General features: G+C 35.1%; 2 protein-coding genes across 3 annotated transcripts; one reads left to right on the top strand and one right to left on the bottom strand.

The window, feature by feature from the left end:
• The first annotated feature begins 6,478 nt into the window (after positions 1–6,478).
• Positions 6,479–11,184, top strand: LOC141677375 (MOB kinase activator-like 1A). Its single transcript, XM_074483282.1, has 7 exons — positions 6,479–6,802; positions 8,251–8,299; positions 8,395–8,503; positions 8,722–8,815; positions 9,310–9,443; positions 9,526–9,689; positions 10,866–11,184. Exons 1-7 carry the CDS (start codon positions 6,777–6,779, stop codon positions 10,935–10,937), a joined length of 648 nt encoding a protein of 215 aa, XP_074339383.1. The 5' UTR covers positions 6,479–6,776; the 3' UTR covers positions 10,938–11,184.
• A 157-nt stretch (positions 11,185–11,341) lies between these two features.
• On the bottom strand, positions 11,342–17,518 carry LOC141677374 (O-fucosyltransferase 35-like). Of its 2 annotated transcripts, XM_074483280.1 has the most exons (9): positions 16,879–17,514; positions 15,751–15,918; positions 15,542–15,614; positions 15,387–15,457; positions 15,198–15,286; positions 13,928–14,060; positions 13,481–13,713; positions 12,120–12,596; positions 11,342–11,999 (listed from the first exon to the last, which is right to left on the bottom strand). In XM_074483280.1, exons 1-9 carry the CDS (start codon positions 17,290–17,292, stop codon positions 11,804–11,806), a joined length of 1,854 nt encoding a protein of 617 aa, XP_074339381.1. In that variant the 5' UTR covers positions 17,293–17,514; the 3' UTR covers positions 11,342–11,803. The 2 variants fall into 2 exon arrangements, with proteins under 2 accessions (XP_074339381.1, XP_074339382.1); XM_074483281.1 differs by lacking the exon at positions 15,751–15,918 and having other exon boundaries at positions 16,879–17,518.
• Positions 17,519–19,560: the final 2,042 nt, after the last annotated feature.

Below are 19,560 nucleotides of genomic sequence, written 5' to 3'. Positions count from 1 at the left end.
AGCTTCTTGTGCCATAGCCAACTTTCAACTGGACTTGCTTTGCTGAGAAGACAAGTAATGAATTCTGCATCTATAGAGTTGAAATCAGCTAAGTACACATTCCCTTTTCTAACTCCAGTTAGAACCACTTTATTGTCCGTTTTACTTGTGACAATACAGGCTTCAGAATTGAAGGAAACAGTATTCCCTCTGTCACATAGTTGATTGATGCTCAATAAATTATGTTTGAGACCATCAACCAATGCAACTTCATCAATGATGACATTTTCTTTTGAAATAAAACCATATCCCATAGTGAATCCTTTGCTATCATCTCCAAAGGTTATGCTAGGGCCAGCACTCTCCTTAAACTCTGTGAGCAGGGTGAAATCTCCTGTCATGTGTCTTGAACAACCACTGTCCAAGTACCATAGATTCCTTCTTTGTCCCTGCACACAACAAAATCAATCAAGTTGATTTTGGTACCCAAGTTTCCTTGGGTCCAGCCTTGTTAGTCTTTTTCCTAGACTTCATTCCTCCTGCATCTTTTGACTTAGGTAGCTTTGGGTCAACCTTGGTCTCAGATGTGGTTGGTTGAAGTGTAGGGTTAGTCACAGAATCATTTAACACATTTGATTGAATTTGATAAGGCATAGGTTGTGCAAACATGTTATTCCACATAGGCATATTGTATGGCATTTGAGGCATACTAAATGCAGTAAAGTAAGGATTGTTAATGTATGGCATGTTTGCAAAATGTGCATGGGGATTCTGGTGAGACATAACAGGCATAGCATGCAGAGGTGACATAGACATGTTAGGCATGGAGGGATTTGAAGGCATGGGAGCTTTTTTAACAGATTTGCAATTATCAGATAGGTGATTAACACTTTTACAATGTACACAGCTTTTTCTAGGAGCATACCTATCAGTTGTGTAATTGTTATGTTTATTAATCCCTACCTTCCCATTTCTTTTAGATTTTCTTTTAGTTTCCTTCTTATCCTCAACCAACTTAAGCCTATCTTTCAACTGATCTAAAGTCATGTGTCCTATATTTACCTTACTGACATCTCTGGATGTGCTAGCTCCTTCTTTGACAAAGTTCTTGAGAGTTGAATCATTTTTTTTATTTTTAAAAGAACTTGCCTGTTTTAATTGATGAGCCCTCAACGGATGCTCCTTTTCTTCCTTCAACGGATAACTTTCATCATCCGTTGATTCCACATCCGTTGACAATCCATCAATTAATTCTAACTTCTTTTTGTTTTTCTTTCAGGAATCCTCACAGAATGATTCAATTCCCTGAACCTTGGCAATTTGAACACCAACATCCCTAGATGTTTTCCAGGCCTTGATTACCTCTTGCTCACTTTCTAACTGTTTAGAAAGAATTTCTACTTTCTTAACAGCTTCTTCTAGTTCACTCTCAACAGTCAAGCATTTAAGTTTAATCTTTTCAAGCTCAATTACCTGACTCTCTAACACAACATTCCTATCACTTAAAAACACATTATTTTCTTTGATCCTAGTGTTTTCTTTAGCTAGTGATTTAAGAGAAACACGCAAATGATATAATTCATTGGACATATCATTTATGGCTTCATTGCATTCATGTTTAGAAAGCTGAGAGAGATAAGTAGTAATTACCTGGTTGCTTGATGAACTAGTTTCATTTTCATCAGAATTAGCCATCAGGGCTAGGTTGACATATTCCACATCATCATCTTCATTTACCCCATCTGCTGCCCAATCATCTTGAGTGAGAAAAGCTCTTTCCTTTTGTTTGAGCAAATCAAAATACTTCCTTTTGTAATCAACTTGCTCAAATTTCTTTTTCTCAGAATTTGGCTTCCTACACTCACTTGCAAAGTGTCCACTAATGCCACAGTTATAACATTTGAACTTTGATTTGTCCACCATGTTTTTGTTTGGCTTAGTGAACTTTGTGTTTTTCCTGAACTTCATCTTTGCAAACCTCCTGGACAGAAAGGCCAGATGTTCATCAATATCATCAGATTCATCCTGACTGGAATTGTCTTCATCCTCAACAACTTGCTCTTTACCCTTGCTTGATTCTGATTTGCTTGTGCCAATTTTGAGACTTGGCATTGTCTTTTCCTCATTTCTGGCTTCAACTTTTTCACTGTCAGCTACAAGTGCAACTGATCCTCCTTTTCTCTTTCCCTTTTCCAACATCTCATCTTGCTCTATCTCAAGTTCATAAGTCTTCAAAATTCCATATAATCTTTCAAGTGTGAAGTCCTTATAATCTTGAGAATTTCTTAGAGAAACAGTCATAGGCTTCCATTCCTTTGGTAGAGACCTTAGAAATTTTAAATTGGAGTCCTTGACTTGGTACACTCTCCCATACAGCTTTAATCCATTCAATAGTTTCTGAAATCTGTTGAATGTATCATTCAATGATTCTCCTTCTTCAAAATGAAAATATTCATATTGTTGAATGAGAAGCTGCATTTTGTTTTCTCTAACTTGCTCAGTGCCTTCACAGATAAGCTGCACAGTATCCCAAATTTCCTTAGCAGTTTGGCTATTGAAGACATTGACAAACATATCTTGATCCAGGCCATTAAACAAAATGTTCATGGCTTTCTTGTCCTTGTGGACCTCTTCAATATCTTCAACAGTCCATTCTGCCTTTGGCTTGGGAATAGACTGTCCAACAGCAACTGTAGCAGTAGCAGCTGTGGCCACCTTGTGTGGGATGTGAGGACCATTCTCAATGCAGTTGATGTAGCTTTCATCTTGAGAGAGAAGATGTAAATGCATCTTCACCTTCCAGTGATAATAGTTATCTCTTTCCAGGATTGGAATCTTTACACCAATATCCTTCTTACTCATGATGTTAGCAGAATAGATCTTTAAACTCTTTGTATGTTAAGAGCTTGCTCTGATACCAATTGTTATTCCCAGTGGACTAACAATGAGATTTACAGAAGGGGGGTTGAATGTAAATCTCAAAACTTTTTCAAGTTTTGAGCAGTTTGTAAGACTAAGTGTTTGAGTGATCAAATGTGTGTGAATTACTTGGAGCTGATGCAGATAGATATATATTCAAACACAAATGTAATGAACACAAAGAACTTAAAAACTTTTCTGGTGGATTTGTTGTTCCACCAGAGATGTGTTATTTCAGAAAATCTGTGATTCAAAACTAAATCACAGCTGCTTCCTAGTACAAACTAGATGATTTTCTCTCTTGATATTTCTAAACAGCTCAGGGAAATTCACATCTAATTACTAGCTACTACTTGGTTTATATAACACCAAGTTTACAAGTGAAGACAAAGATAAAGTACAATAAGACAATAGTTCTCCACTTGTTTCTGTTCCATTTTTATCCAGTGTAATATGGAATTATCTGTTGACTTTCCATTTTGAACCAGACTAAAAACGTCTGCTTTTTCTGCTGTTCCTGAAATAGGCTACCACATCTCTGTCAATCCATGTGCCTCTGTCAGCTTTGTTAACTGTCACTATCAACTGCTATGAGACTGAGCATCCGTTGAAGCTTTCATCCATTGATGGCTTTATCCGTTGATGCTCTAGCAGTGCATCCGTTGAAGCTTTCATCCGTTGATGGCTTTATCTGTTGATGCTCTAGCAGTTGAAGCTTTATCCGTTGAAGCACTTATCCGTTGATGGATATTATCCGTTGAAGCGTTAGAGACATCCGTTGAAGCTTAGTTTCTTATCCGTTGAAGGTCTTCAATATCCGTTGACACTTCTTCACTTATACAAAATTACAAGGCATGAAATATTTACAATTAGCCCTCCTATTTGTACATCCATTAGTAGTCAACATGACTGATTATCTCCTAACAACATCTAAGAATTACAGCTTGAAACCAGAGAGTGAGATGTGCTACAATACCAAACTTATTGCTAAGTAAGGCTACTCCTTCAACGGATAGCCAAGATGGTCTTATCCGTTGAGGCTACAAACACTAGATTTCTACTTAAGTGTTTTGCTGAACTTATCATCAAACTAATACACATATTCCTAACAATATCCAAGATAAACAATCAACAAACAATCCAACAGCTGGATTGATAAGTCTACAAAAAGCAGTTTGAAGAATGTGCAAGATCAATGGCAAAGATTAACTGACAGAGGAAGATTAAAATGAACACGGGATGCTAAAGATATGCTAAGCCAGAAATGGAAGATTTTCTTTTCTATAAATAGAAATGACAAGTGACGGTTTAGAAAAGCTAATAGCATGTTTATTATCCACTTTGTAAACCAACAGTTAACTGAGATATAAAGTTAACACTGGTCCTCTAGTTAGGAGTAACAATTTAGATAAAAATTCTTATAACACTCTCAAGAAGAAGCTGAACTCTTTAACATCAAAGAGCTTAGAAATTTTGTAGCAAAACAGTCTAAATTTTAATATAAAATTAAGTGAGTTTTGAAGATCTGTGTTCTTTATTTTCTAAAAGTTTAAATTCTGCATGAACACTTTTCTATACAAGAATAAATTTATTTTGTTCAACCATTTACTTTCAAGAAAAGCCTAAAAAACAGAAAAACACATTCACCCCTCTCTGTGTGTGATTCATTATCTAACTGAACAACACAGACTATTACAAAATGAGGATTATATTTCCGATGATTACATGTCTTATGAACAAATTTGACTTAAATGTTTTCCTTCTTTTTTATATTATATTACTACTTTCAACAGTTTCATGAATGTCCTTCCCATTTCATAGTTCCATTTTAATTTATGGATGAACTATTTCACACACTTGCAGTTCCATTTTCAGACGGTACAAATTGCTACGTTTTCTATCTTTTTTGAAATTACTTTTATTTTTAATACTCACAACACACTAAATGTACGTCTACATCAAACAAAGAACATTTTTATAAATTATGTACCACTACACTTCTAAAATTCTTGATTATGAGGTCTCATTAAGAAAAAATATATTCCCCCATAATACACTTTTCCAAGCAACTAAAACCTTACAAAAAAATTTAATATTAAAATAAAAAATACATACTACAAAAATGTTTACATCACTAGTCAACAGAAAAAGAATTAAACTAGAATATTTTTTTTGGGAATTAAATATGAGCGTTACAAAATATGCCCTCACGTAACAAATGCACACTCAACTCGCATGTCATCATTGTCGAACCTACAAAAGTCATATATTTACAACTTTTTGATTAAAATAAAAATTATACATTAAAAATAGATTTACATGACTCACCAACAAAAATAAATAAATCAAAATTATTTTTTTACAATTTAATATTATAACTCAAAACATGACCTCTGGAGGATTTTTTGTACTTGAAAAATAATAAACACAAGTCACAAACCGGGAGGAAAATTAAAAAAAAAAAGAAAAAATATATAAATCCCAGAACGCCACTACTTCCGGGTGTCATTGGCAGAACCCCAAAAGTAATGGCGTTCTGTGCCATTTTTTAAAAAATTTGAATGATTGTACCGAAAAAATGAATTTTATATTCAAATGTGTTAAACATATCCGGAGCCTCTGTTTTGTGGTTTAATTTTAAGTTGTGCAGTTTTTAAGTGTCTTGTTTAATTAGTGTCAAGTTAAGTTTTGATACTCTAGTCATTTTGTTCATATTCAACATTCATATTGTTCATGTCCTGAATTTTAATGATTTCTTAAATTAGGATCCGTTTGTCCTTGTAGCCTTGGATTATTAAGGTTATAAAATTTGGGGGTCTAATTCGGGATTGATTGTGTGTTTTAATTCCTTCAGCTTTGTAATGGCTCTTCATTAATGCAGTTTATTTACAAAATAAAATAGAATTTTTTATCAGAATTTTCAGAATAAATTCTTTTGTCATCAAATTTTTTTTAAAAAAAAATAATATTGTTGGCGGCTTAACTAATGGTCGCATCACAATTTTAAAGTTATTCAAATAAAATCTCCTTAAAAAAATTCATGAAATCGGGGATTAATCAAACCAGTGTTATAAAAATCAGAAATCGGAGAAGATCGGTACAGTTACTGATTTGGGATTAATTGAAATTCGGGGATTAATCAGAAGGATGAATCAAATGTTTTATAATATTAAATTATATTTAATATACTATTATGATTATATTAATTATTTATTAAAAAAATATTTATTATATTAAAAAATCAATAATTATTCATATTTTAATTTTTCATAAATAATTATATATATTGCAATAAAAAAAATTTGTAAGAATTAATCGGATTTCAAATATTAAATCGATCAATCGGGAATTAATTGATTGAATCAGAGATTTTTAGAATACTGACATCAAATTGGATATTAAATATCCACGTTCGAATAAATTCCCAAACAAAAAAAAAAGCAAGAAATACGAAATTCCCAAAACAAGAACAAGAGATTGATGTCGGAGTTGCTACCAAACAATTTAAAGAGCCTCATCATACATATACGTAAACAAATACACACACAAAAGCATACGTATAAATAATAAAGAACAGTTTGTGATGAGCCAGGCAAGCTGGCTGGCAATGGCAAAGAGAGAAGCAAACTTGGCTGCTTGCGCCCCCCACCCTATTTTTAGACAGAGAGAGACAAAGAGAGAGAGACTTCATCTCTCCATTGCCAGTCTGTCATCCTCTCTCTCTCTCTCTCCCTCTCTCTCTCTCCAAATACATTTATTTTTTACATAGCCCTCTATAAATGACATATATATAAACCCTTCATTTTATTTGAGAAAACACAGAGAGAGATTGAGAGAGATTTATTGCATCTCCAAGGAAGCAAGGAGGTGACACAACCATGAGTCTCTTTGGCCTTGGCAGCAGGTTTTTTTCTCTAATGATCAAATTTATATATTCTTGATTATATATGTTTATGGATGTGTTCAATTGTGTATGCATCTTCAAATTATTTATTCTTGATTATTTATTTATGATTTTGAATTGTGAATTTGGTAATTTTCTTGATGGTGATAATGAAACTTTTAGAAGTACTTTTTGTGATGGTGATTGTTGTGACATTTAAATAAGGTTGTATTTAGGAGAAATGTTATTAAATCTTGTGGTTAATTTTCTTATGTGGAATTTGATTGATGTTGAGTTTCTAGTTTTATATTAATTGGCAGTTGAAAGGGAAAGATTAAATTTTTATGAATAAAACTTTCACAAGTATGGTAATTTATCCTGTGAAGCTGGGGATTTTATGTTCACACGAAAGAGTTATTAATGGAATGACAAATACATGAACTGAGGTTTCAATTGCTTATCGTGGTAACTCTGTTTCAGGACTTGATTTGATGCTACTCAATGTCTGAACACAATATTATGTATATGTGACATCGATATTTTGGTGAAATCAATGATTGTTTTGTACTGTTGAATTATTGATTTTTGAGAAGCTTTTGCATGTCCATGATTATTGATCGCTAGACAACACTGACTCTAGGAGGATACGCTGCATATGTCAGGATGGTCTAGTTGCTAAATAAATCACAGCATTTTTAATGTTTTGCAAATATAGAAGTTTAGTAGTCATGAATTTGTTGGAAATTAAAACTTTTGACTTCTTTTTAAATGATGTCGTATCATTAGCTGAATAAGAAAGAAAATATAGGTGGTCTGATCTCAAGTGAGTGACGCCACAAACTGTTGGAGTGAATAAATAATTTTGGCGTCTAAGGGGATTCCTAGACCTTGGGAACTGAATTTGATACGGCACTACTTGATCTGTCGTGGAGCTAATAAATGTTTAGTTGACATCAGCTCTTATCTTCGTTACCCAGCTAGCTGCAAGCCAGGCAGTTGCAGAATTTTAGGTTTTTAGATTTGGATGCAAAATTGGACAGAATTCCTGGTACTCGGCATGCAAGTGTGTGTCAAAATAAAATTTAAATTATACCTTATCAAGTTATGATAAAAAAAAATCCGTTGATTCTGTTGCATTTAATTTTGACAGCGACAATTCTTTTGATTCTCTTCTATTCAGAAAGGCATGCCTGTGCTTCACAATTTTTCTCACAATGAACCCTATAGTTGGTTATCTCTGTATACATTGTATGGGACTGTCTTTCATTGACAACTTTGTGATCACTAATTAGACATGAAAGCTTCCAAAAGTATTAAAACAATGTTCTCAACCATGTCTTCATGTCGAGGATATCAAAATTATGTTGACGTACAGTGTGTAAATTCATTATGGTTGTTTATTTAATTTCCTCGAGAAATATTGATATATATCTTGACTATTGCTGATTTTTCCAACGATACATGGGCAGGAACCAGAAGACATTTCGACCTAAAAAGAGTGCTCCATCTGGGAGTAAGGTGGGTTTACTAAGATCATGTAATTTATGGAGTTGATTTCTAGCAGATATCTGTAGTGGTGCTAATCGAGTTTGTGTTTTTTTTCTGTTTTACAGGGTGCACAACTTCAAAAACACATTGATGCTACTTTGGGTAGTGGCAACTTGAGAGAAGCTGTGCGTCTACCTCCTGGCGAAGATCTGAATGAATGGTTGGCAGTAAATAGTAAGGATCCATACTTAATTGCGAAAATCTCATGTTACTATGTTAAGTGTGAAATCATAATGTGTGGTCAATTTCATAATAGCATCAGCTTTCTAGCATACCAGTATTGATGTGTTGGATATTTTAATGTATTAGTGGCATATTTGTGGTAAAAGTTACAATGTCAAAATATATGAAACTTTGCCAGTACTGTAATCTGGATTTCTTTTTTCCTACAGCTGTTGACTTCTTTAATCAAGTGAACATTCTCTATGGCACTCTTACAGAATTTTGCACTGCATCAACCTGTCCGAATATGACAGCAGGAACAAAGTAACTTTCTAAATCCCTTTAGAAATTCTCAGTCCTGATATTATAAACGCAATGGCATTCCGAACGTAATCTTTTGGTGTGCGGATCCTATTTGATACATCATAAAAATCTGTGAAGAGTTATATTTGCTTTTAATATAGAAAGATATTGCTGGCTCTTCTGTTCTAGCACAACTGCTCATCTGTGCTCACTGTTTAATATTTGTTTCCTTAATTTAAATCTGTAACCCTCTGTCACCTAGGTTTGGATACATATGCTCGTTTTGCTTTAGAATTATACCTGCATTTTTAGTTTCTGATACTTTATTCCGAAAGTTTCTGGGGTCAAAGTGAAACTAGTTTTGTAGAATTCAGGTCTAGCGTAAAATTTTAAGCAATACTTTTTGAGTTCTGATGGTAACCATATGCTTCAATTTGTCCATATTTCAAGAAAGAGTATTTCTTGTTTATCATTCTCATTCCCATCCTTGATTGGATTACAATATTTCTTTACAGATATGAGTACAGATGGGCTGATGGGGTTACTATAAAAAAACCTATAGAGGTCTCTGCTCCTAAGTATGTCGAGTATTTAATGGACTGGATTGAAACTCAGCTGGATGATGAATCAATTTTCCCTCAGAAATTGGGTAAGTTGACTTTTCTAGCACCGTTGGATTTATGAATTGATCAAAGATGTAGGCTGCTTAATATGTTTGTTCTCTGCTACAGGCACACCATTCCCACCCAATTTTGCTGATGTCGTAAAGACAATACTCAAGCGATTGTTTCGCGTTTATGCTCACATCTATCACTCGCATTTTCAGAAGATTATCAGCCTGAAGGAAGAAGCTCATATGAACACATGTTTTAAGCATTTTGTTCTCTTCACAAATGTGAGTGTTTAGTTTTATTTTATCTGATGTTTTGCTCTCAACAGTCCTCACTCCACATCGTAGAAAATATAAAATTAAATTTTTTTCCCTAAACTGAACGTCTATATTAGTTTAAAAATACCTATTTGGTTGCCCATTCTGCAAATGCATTTTAACTGAGAATTTTTTAGAAAGAATTTGGTCGCGTAAATTGTTACTGTTTTATCTGTTATAAGTTGTGAATGTCCTGGGTTGTCAACCATCCACCTCTTTGCTTGTTACCATTTCGGTCGGTATAAGGCCCAAATCGGTCGGTATTCACAAATAACGACCGATCCAAGCACTGTTGGATTATCCATGGTCGTTACTTTTTTGACCGAATTTTACGTTGACTGACCCGGACTACTGTCACGTGTGCATGACATGTCTCGGGGCCCAGATGTGTCGGGGCCACATGGTGGTGGGGCCCACAGACATGTGGCCTTACACCTAAATTAAGTACGCAAACTCCGACCTAAAATATACAGAAAGGGGGGACACAAGGAAAATACAGAAATGCTAATAGGGCATAAGAACAGCGAGAAAGATAGAAAGTGTCTCCATGTTCCCTGTTCCATTTTGTAAGCCGTTTTTTAATATCATTCATAGAAGCATAGTATTTTATGAAAATTCAGTATGCAATGTCTGAAATACTCTCTAAATCATCTTTTTCCTATCACACTGCTACCTTAATCTCATAACCATCAGTGATTAGATTTTAGATTTTAAATAACTGTTAGTAGCCATGAAACGAGGCAATTGACTACACTGGGAGTGGTTTATCGACACTTAAACCTGCTGCTCAACCATCTGTATCATGTAAGAGATAATGTAGTTGACTGAAGCCATAAGTTTTTAAAACCTGCTGCCTGGTATTCTTCCTCAATTCCCAAACATCATACGTCCAAGTCTTGTCTGTTATTGGGATGTTTGGTAATGGTATAGGTTGATAAGAAACTTCAGATTTCTGTTCGTGAACAAATAAAACAGTTATATCCTTCTCCTCATTTCGAAGACAAGATGCGCAACAGGAAGTAGGGAGTCAAGGGAATTTTTCTTATAAATGACATCCTATCACCACATTAATTTCCATGATCTTTGCCCCTTAAATGTATGTAGCACGAAAAGTCAGTTCTCTAACGTGTTCCCTTACTGCAGGAATTTCACTTGATTGAAAAAGGGGAGCTTGCTCCTCTTGCTGAGCTTGTTGATTCAATTCTGCAGCAGTAGAGCCTCCTTAAAGTCTTCTGGACAGGCTTCTCTAGTAGCAAAGAAATTATGCGGAAATTCAAATCTTTAGTGACTTTGCGTTGAAGATGCTACTTCATATGCATGAAACTTGTAGTTCTTTCTAAATTTTTCAGCAGTTCATGTGTTCTTCCATAGTCGGGTAAACATTTTTTTTAGCTTTTGTGTAATCATTTTCCTTGTGGTAAACAACGATGTACCGTTCCTGTTTTTGAATCGTTATATCATAGACAGACAACCCACCCTGGTTTCTCTCCCATTTTGTTCTATGTGACCTTTTGCTTTCAGTTGAACCAAAATAACGGAAAACCAAACAAACATGACTGCACTCCTGAGCAGTATTTTGTTTACTTCTTGAGTAATGCATCAATGAAATAACAGAAGTATTAGGCCAAAATACAAAAAAAGAAGGTTAACAGAACTGAACAATTAGCATATGAGTGGCAAGAAGCTATCTAAGGAACAAGAATAATATTTCTATACCGATGACCTTCTAAATATGTTTATCCGTATAATCTCGTTTGTATATGTTGGTATTTCAGAATCCATACCAACAAGTAATAAATTACAAAATCAAAGATTATGTCGATGGCCATTCCTGATGTGGAAATAGAGGGTATGATCTAAATTCCGAAGTGGCCTCAGCATCTCCATAGTCCATGCTCATGCTCCAACTTCAGTAAATCGCATTCAAATTCTACCCAAAGCAAATTTTGTATCAAAATTGAGAAGCTGGAGTTTTCTCTTGAGTTAAAGCCCTGCACTCTATGAGAACTTTAAATCCTCGTGCCATACTGCCATTTGAAGTTTACCTAGTGTTAGGTTGGTAAAGGTTTGAACTCTGGTTTTCATTTGTTTTTCTCACAAAGACATCCAGGCATGGGGTTTGCATAAAAGCTCTCTTCAAGCTTAGGAAATTCACCAGGTTCTCTCGTATAAGGTGCTCCCATTCGTTCCTTGTGAAGCTTCTTTACTTTAGAAGAGAACTTTTTCCAGGAAATCTTTCCTTGATCGAAGTCGTCAACAATTTTGACAAAATGCATTCTGAAAGAAATAAACGGTTTACATGAAGCGTGATGGTTTGGATGAAGATATGAACTACTGATAAAATGAAAGGCACCCCAGAATATTCCTCACATATCAAAGTAAGTAGTTCAAAATTACCTGTCTGGATTTATAGTTTTTTTAAAGCCCTCAAACCTCCTATGTCCTTGAACTGCCTTTGCCATATTACCATCATAAGTATAAACAAAAACATCACTCTGAAGGGCAACAGCATAGTCCAAACCAGCCAGCATGTTTTGGTGATTCCTGAAAGGTCTCAATTCATCGTCTGTAGATAGAGTTGAATGGGAGAAGATGTTTGGGTAATCTTCCACAAGATGTTGCATGCTTCCATTTCCAAAAGCTTCACCAGCTACCAAATATATCCTAGTGCTAGACGGGAAGCCAAGGCCTTTAAGTAAAAGGGATGTCTCTCTCGGGGTTAAGGGACAACCTCCAAGCTTCCTTCTCTCAGACCCGTCTATATCTTTTTCTTTCCAATGACTGACCTCGTAGCGCATCCTACGAAGTTCATCATCTTCTTCTGCCGTTAAACTGTGGCTGCATCCTGTAAATGCAAGCATATCCTTCTCATACCTGCAAGGTAAAAATAATAAAGTACAAATCTAATGCGCAAATCCCAGTACAGCTTTTTGAGATGACTTTAGGAAAAATATCTGTCAATTTCACGAAGTCTGCCAAAACAAGTTCTTTCAGCTTGTGTCCGCGTAAAGCAATTAACTGACAAATAAAATCATCACAAACAGTATACTTTCACAAATGTTTCAGCTTTGACAGTGCAGGTAACATAAGAATAGGATCTATACTTTCACAATCATCCAAGTATAATTCTCTCAGAACTGATCCTAATGAATCGGCTATGCTATTGACACCGCCAGAGGTGAGCATCGAGCACTGAGATATATTTAGAGATTTCAAAGCAGCAAAAGATAGAAGTGAGCTCAGCCCATTATCAGAAAGACGGCATGCACCCTTTAATCATAAAGTAGTTAACAAGGGCAAGCAATTTGGTGACCGACCTAATGTAGCATATAGGATATAATCTGGCATACTACGTCCCCCTAGCGGGAGGTCAAGAGTTCGACTCGTGATATGTGCGTGTGTAATTAATTAACAAAAAAGAAAATAATAAAGTACACCATACACGCTATAACAAATTACTATCTCTATTGCTGATTATTAATTCAGGTCTTCATCTGTTACATATATTAAATAACTATCTTAACTGTTGAGCCATTGTTGATCGTAGAAGGTATATGCAACTTATAATATTATACTCATTTAGTTTAAATTAGCTGATTCATCTAAACATTAATTTTAAACTGGCATTAATAAAAAAAGAAAATTTAATAAACTTATAACTGAAAGCAAATCAACCAGACATGAGATAACAGGTACAGAAGTTACAAAAATTGACCTAGAGGCTGGGAAACAATAGAGAAATCTGTGCAAGGTGTTACCTTAAATGCAAAGCAAGATAAGGGCTTCCATTCAGCCGCATTCTTGAAACCAATATTTTTCCAAGATCTTCAATTGGAGCCGAATATTTTAATGCTCTATAATTCACACGGCATCGTAACTTTTGTATTGATTTAGGTAGAGCATTATTCGCGATTCGAGAATCAGTGTGGGTGAAGTATATCACTTTGTGCTGCTTCAAAAGTGGCATCACTTCCGACTTATAATAACTAGCCTAAAAAAGGTATACAAGTCAGTTAGGTGACCTAGATTTTCAAAAACATGACAAATAGATAAGGCAGTAATTGGCTAGATGATGATATACACTCCTACTACTTGAAATAACACGATATTTGGTAAAGAAAACAGTTTATTCTGAAAGAATCAGGCAAATAACACCATCTCAAAGGAAAGACAGGTTCTGGACTTCATAGTTGAGAATTATTCACCTTCGACCAGGATATCGGTGTCTTTGAGAAAGGTTCTAATCCAGCATATGCAGGTGGTAATGTCTCAACTATATGAATGTCATCTTTCAGAGTCTCAATGAAGTATTGCCAATCAAACAGATCTTTAAAGCCACTGTGGATAGATGCACAACCACATTAGCTTTTCAGAATAGGTCAGTAGAAAAACCACAATTTATCAGATAATAACGCAAGTTAAACACTGTACAGGAGCCAAGCACATAAAAGGAAACTTAATGTTTGGTTTTACTATTATGACCAGAATAGAGAATGGCGCGGTTACAAGTTCTAAACACCAATTTACCCGAGGTAGTATGTGCATTTTTTATATTAAACCTTTTATTTGTCTTGTTAAGAAAGTACCTACCTCATGTTTTGAATGGTAAAAGTTCCTAATCCTTTTCATTGTAGCGTGGCGGATACCCCTTTTCTCTCGGTAAAAAGATATAGGGGGTTCAAGCATCAAGGGAGGCATGTGTTCGTGAATATTTAAAACTTCCTAAAGAAAGATAAATTCAAAACTTCCTAACGGGCTTCAAACATTGGCTACTCACAAAGCTCAACTCCTATAAAGCAGTATAGGTCTTTTCAGAGCAGTTGATCTCATTGTCCTTTTATCCGATTACTGATGGAATTATTTAAAATCTTGTTGACTAATACATCCTGTAATAATTTCTCTGCATAGCGTTTGGTTTTTCCATTAACTGACTATGGACTAAATAGCCATGTGTCATTAGGTTGTCTCTAAATATAAGTTTAATCAATGCAGCTCTGTAATAGTACCCGCACAGGCTAAGCACTCATTTTGCTTCTTATCTTTAGATTATATTTTCATGTGGACTCCAATTGTATCGATATCAATGTTATGGTCTAAAATTCTGTCACTCAATTTCTAAATCTGAATCCCCCCTTCCCAGGTTCTTCTTGCTGCTGCTTATTTCTGTAGTAAGAACACACCTACATTGGTTGAGGCAGATGCTCTATATAATAGATGCTTTCTTTAGTTCTATATACGGAGGCTCTCACACCGGAAAAAACTCATTATTCCCAATTCGACAAGTACTACGGGACCAGAGTATACATGCAAAAACCTTAACGCTGCCCCTTAAGCTAAAAGGCGCCAATAGAATGTATAAATGCCAGTGAAACATACTGAAACTACTAAAGCTATTCATTCAACTATAATAAGATAATATTGTCCACAATATACTGCTTTCATTATCCAAAAGAATGACAAGATTAAAGTACCTACCTTTGATCAGCCCAGTACGAAGTGTGATCCAGAGATGGAAGGACAAGTGTAGCCTTCATTATTTTAGCAACAGCGACCATATCACAAATCTGCACTCCATAATCTTAGTTTATTTAATCGAAGTTAATAGTGAAATATATAAACTCAATAACAACCTAATAACTCAGAGAAAAGGCATGAGAATCATACTCCAAATCTCATTTGATTCAAGCCACCATTTGCGTTTATGAGAAGGAATCCGTTGGTACTTGCATCTAGCTCTGTGAGGAGAACAACTAGGTGTTAAAAAGATGATTACATAGTGACATGGTAAACCGTAAACTGTAATACTTGCACAGACTCACGTTGATGACTTTTAGGCCGCTCAATGCACTGAGTGAAGTTGTCACTATCGGGTTGGGACCAGATACCTGAATGCTATACATTTAGTTCTGAAATTGTTAGTTAGAGATAAGTCTCTCCCCTATTAAATATGTATACACACACACAGAGAGACAAACGCAGGCACACACAAACATGTATGCATAACACATGTAACGCATCTGTTACTTACGTCAGCAATGTTGTCACTGCTACCAGTGAAACCTGATGCCACCATTTTTAAAGTTCTTTCAACATCAGATCCTTCACTTTCAACTTCATGTTCATGCTCCTTAAAATGGTAATCATGAGATTGTTTTTCCATTCTATTTATACCAGTGTCCATGGAGTAAAACGAATCCTAATTAGAAAGAAAATATTCTTTAACAAGATAGGAATTATTTCCAACGTACTACATGGATGTGATTTGCTTATAAATCCATGTTATATAATTAGAAAACAGCTCTTCGTAACATTGCATAGATAATTCACTCAATAATAGTAAATTTTTATGCATTTTCTATTCCTAGAATTCCATTTCCAAAATTTAAAAAAAGTATATTTCTAATTCATAAAATCAAACATTCATCCTTCAATATAGATGACAGCAAAGCACTACTTACTACTATAATGTGTGAATACCTAACAGTTGACCACCAACTTCTGCTAGTATGCTTTGCAGTGCAAACCCGTTGAATAAATTGCAAAATTACACACCACATCTCTGATGAATCATTACCATAAAAAGAGGCTATTAACGCTATACAGATTCAATTACTTAAAGCGTTAAAGGATGACCTATAACAAAAGAAAGGACCAGCTGAATGAATTTACTCATTTTGGGCTTAAATCTTAACATTAACTACTTAACCTTTTTCTAATATGATTAAAAATTACTATATACTTTACTTTACAAAAAAGAAGTGCCTGACATTCTAACAATTACTTGTGTGATCGCAATAAACATGATTTACATATCAAGGCATCTCCTAACCCTTAAGATTTTAGGATAAATCGCAAGTTAACACAATTTGTATCATCTCAAGTTCGTATACCACTTCCAGAAACCACAATATTCCCCCAACATTCACTATGGACATGCTAAGCCCTCACATGAAAAACTTAAGTTCTAATAACATAATAGCTGAGATTTTAGAAGAACTCTTAACTTAACACCATAACTATTAACTATCCTTGTCTCGATTTTTTATACCCGAAAACACGATATTCTCCAAACATTCCTTAGCACTCATCCTAACAACTAAAATTCTAATAACACAACAACTAATCAAAAAGATCAAATTTTGATAACAAGAATTACCTGATCATGCCCAACTTTATCACCACCAGATCCAAACCAACCAAAAGCAAAAATCTTGAGAACACCCAAAAACAAACACACCCCAAAAAAGCCCAAGAACATCCATTTTCCAAGCTTCTTAGAATGCTTCTTGATTTTAACTCTCTGACTCAAGAATTGAACATGGGTCTGCTTCTTTTCATCACTACTATCAAACCCGTCTCCAGATTTTAAGTTAACACCAAGATCAGATCTGGGTGAGTTAAGTGGCAAGTCAATAGTAGTACTAAAATTACTGTTATTGCGTTTAAAAGACTGAGTTCTACGAGTCATTGGACCAGAGAATCTTGGGCTGTTGAGTCTTTGTGAGATGCTTGAACTTGATCCATCATTAGTGGTGGATTGAAGGTGGTGATTTATATGATTATGACCCATGTTTTGTGTAAATGGAAGGTGGTTTAATGAGATTCTGTAAGGTGGTGAGTTCAAAAATGATGCTGTTTGGTCATTGATTGTTATTGTTGTTATGTTTTGTAGTAAATGGTTTGAGAAGGAAAGAAGTGAGTTTATGTGTATGTAGTGCTTCTAACATGGTTAGAAAGTGAAAGTTCCCACCGTTTTTGAACATTAGGGGTTTGACTTGGGCGGAACTAGCAGACATGAACACACGCTTTCTTCAAAATATTCAAACTCAGTCGACTCGAGTCGAATCGAATGCTGTCGTTAACTATTTTGAGTTCAAAAAAGCAAGTTTAAAAATCAAGACAGAAAAAAATTAGAAAAGTTCGAGCTCGATTCACGAAATTGAAATAACTTTACCGAGTTTTGAAATATATTATATTGATGAAAATTCGAAAAATGGTAGACTATGGATTATTGTCCCAGGTACACTATCGATGATACTTCCTTTCTGTTATAGTTGACCTTGTTAGTGTTAGACAACAATAATTTCATTTATTAGCCCAAAACTGCTAAAATTTGTGCTTATAGTATTATTAATTAGGATAATGAGCTTTTTTTAGCAGGGAGTTGCATGTAAGTGGCACTTGGCAGCGTAACCAAAAACTTTGCACCATTGTTTCATGTTCATCTCCTGATTACATGTGCTAAGCTATATTATAGTATTCTTGTAGATTGAGATTTTAGTGAAGATGCTTTGATTATAATTAAACAAAGCACCTAATTTATACAACAATGACATAATTAAGTTCTTATTATTTTAACTCTTAAGTACTTGTTTATTGGTCAATGTTGGAGTCTAGGAGAGCCATAGAGGACAAACATTAAAGGTTGTGGATAAAATAGTTGAGGACATGAAGAAACACTTGCACTGCATAATTGATTATTGATGACAAAGACTGTGTAGGCAGCATACTATTGTCAAATGTCAATATAAGCTGGAGACATTTACAATGATTGGAGCCAAAATAAGATGCTGTCTGCCTGCTCTACTAGTTATGTTTTATACTCAATCTGTTGAGTATAGCAGCACGTCTTATTGGCCTAAACTGAGGGATCTTCGATAATCAGCGACGACGTTTTAATTGAACAATTGACAGCCCACAACCACCATTCTGCAATCAGTCTTCACCACATAAGTGACAGGCTGACTGTAGCCTAAAACTTTACTCTCGCCTTGCTGCTGCCTAATCCAGCTGCGTGCCTTATGCATGCCAATAGCCTCTGTAAGAAGTTATCCACTGAGTCCATAGGTCTCTACCCTAAACCGAATTTAGGTTCAGTTACAAAAGTAGCGACATCAAAATTGACCATAAGACAATCAGCATCTGGCCTTTTCCCCGCATTATTTGTTACATCGGTTGCAGCAACTGAAGCAGAGCTACAGCAGAATCTATCAGATTTAACGTACTTTTACTGATTGAGGTTAGCACCTGCACAGTATGCAACCACCTTAGCTCCCAAAACATTTTATTTCCAAACCAGCTCCATTATGAGTCCGCCACATGGATTACCATGCCATAGCAACTAAGCCAATCTTACCCCATGAGTGAACCATAAGCTGATTGACACATTCTAAAATATTATTAGACAGGACAGTTTATACCAAGTATTGGTACAGACACACGCACGGTTTTGTTATTGTATGTTTAAACTCCATCTTAAAAAAAAAATTGCAGTTCTATTCCCATCAATTTCTAGCTTTCTATGTTTCTGGTTTTGGTAAATCCAGTGGCACTGGGAGAGAACAATCCCAAATGCAAAGGGTGTCTAGGTTATTTGGGAAATGACTAACATCTTTCTGGTAAACACGGGCCATGTCACAGTCATCTAAACTAAGTGTCCTGAGTTTACTCAAGGGTTGAAGCAAGAACTGCAGCTCTAAAGAAGAAACCATACCCTTGATAAATTGAAATCTAAGATTTGCAAACATGCTGAAGAAACTGCTTGAAAATTGTTCAAAAATATTGTTGCATTGCAGCCACAACTTATGCAAATATAAGGCACACCAGACCATCAAGGAAATGAATATCTTTTTTCTCCAGATGTAAATGTAACAATTTCCGTCTGCAATAATGTTAAACCTATATGTTCTGTATGAATATGTAAGTATAGATGTGCAGAGAAGAAGATTTGTAAAATATCTGTTATGTTTTCATTACTGGAAAAAGTCAACCATTACAGTGTTTAAATACAATTCAAAGAGAGAAGAACTGGCGGGAAAATCTGTTACAACTCTAACCA

The sequence above is a fragment of the Apium graveolens genome, chromosome 8, assembly GCF_009905375.1.
Source record: "Apium graveolens cultivar Ventura chromosome 8, ASM990537v1, whole genome shotgun sequence".
Classification (NCBI taxonomy): Eukaryota; Viridiplantae; Streptophyta; class Magnoliopsida; order Apiales; family Apiaceae; genus Apium; species Apium graveolens.
This window is presented reverse-complemented; position numbering and strand designations above follow the sequence as displayed.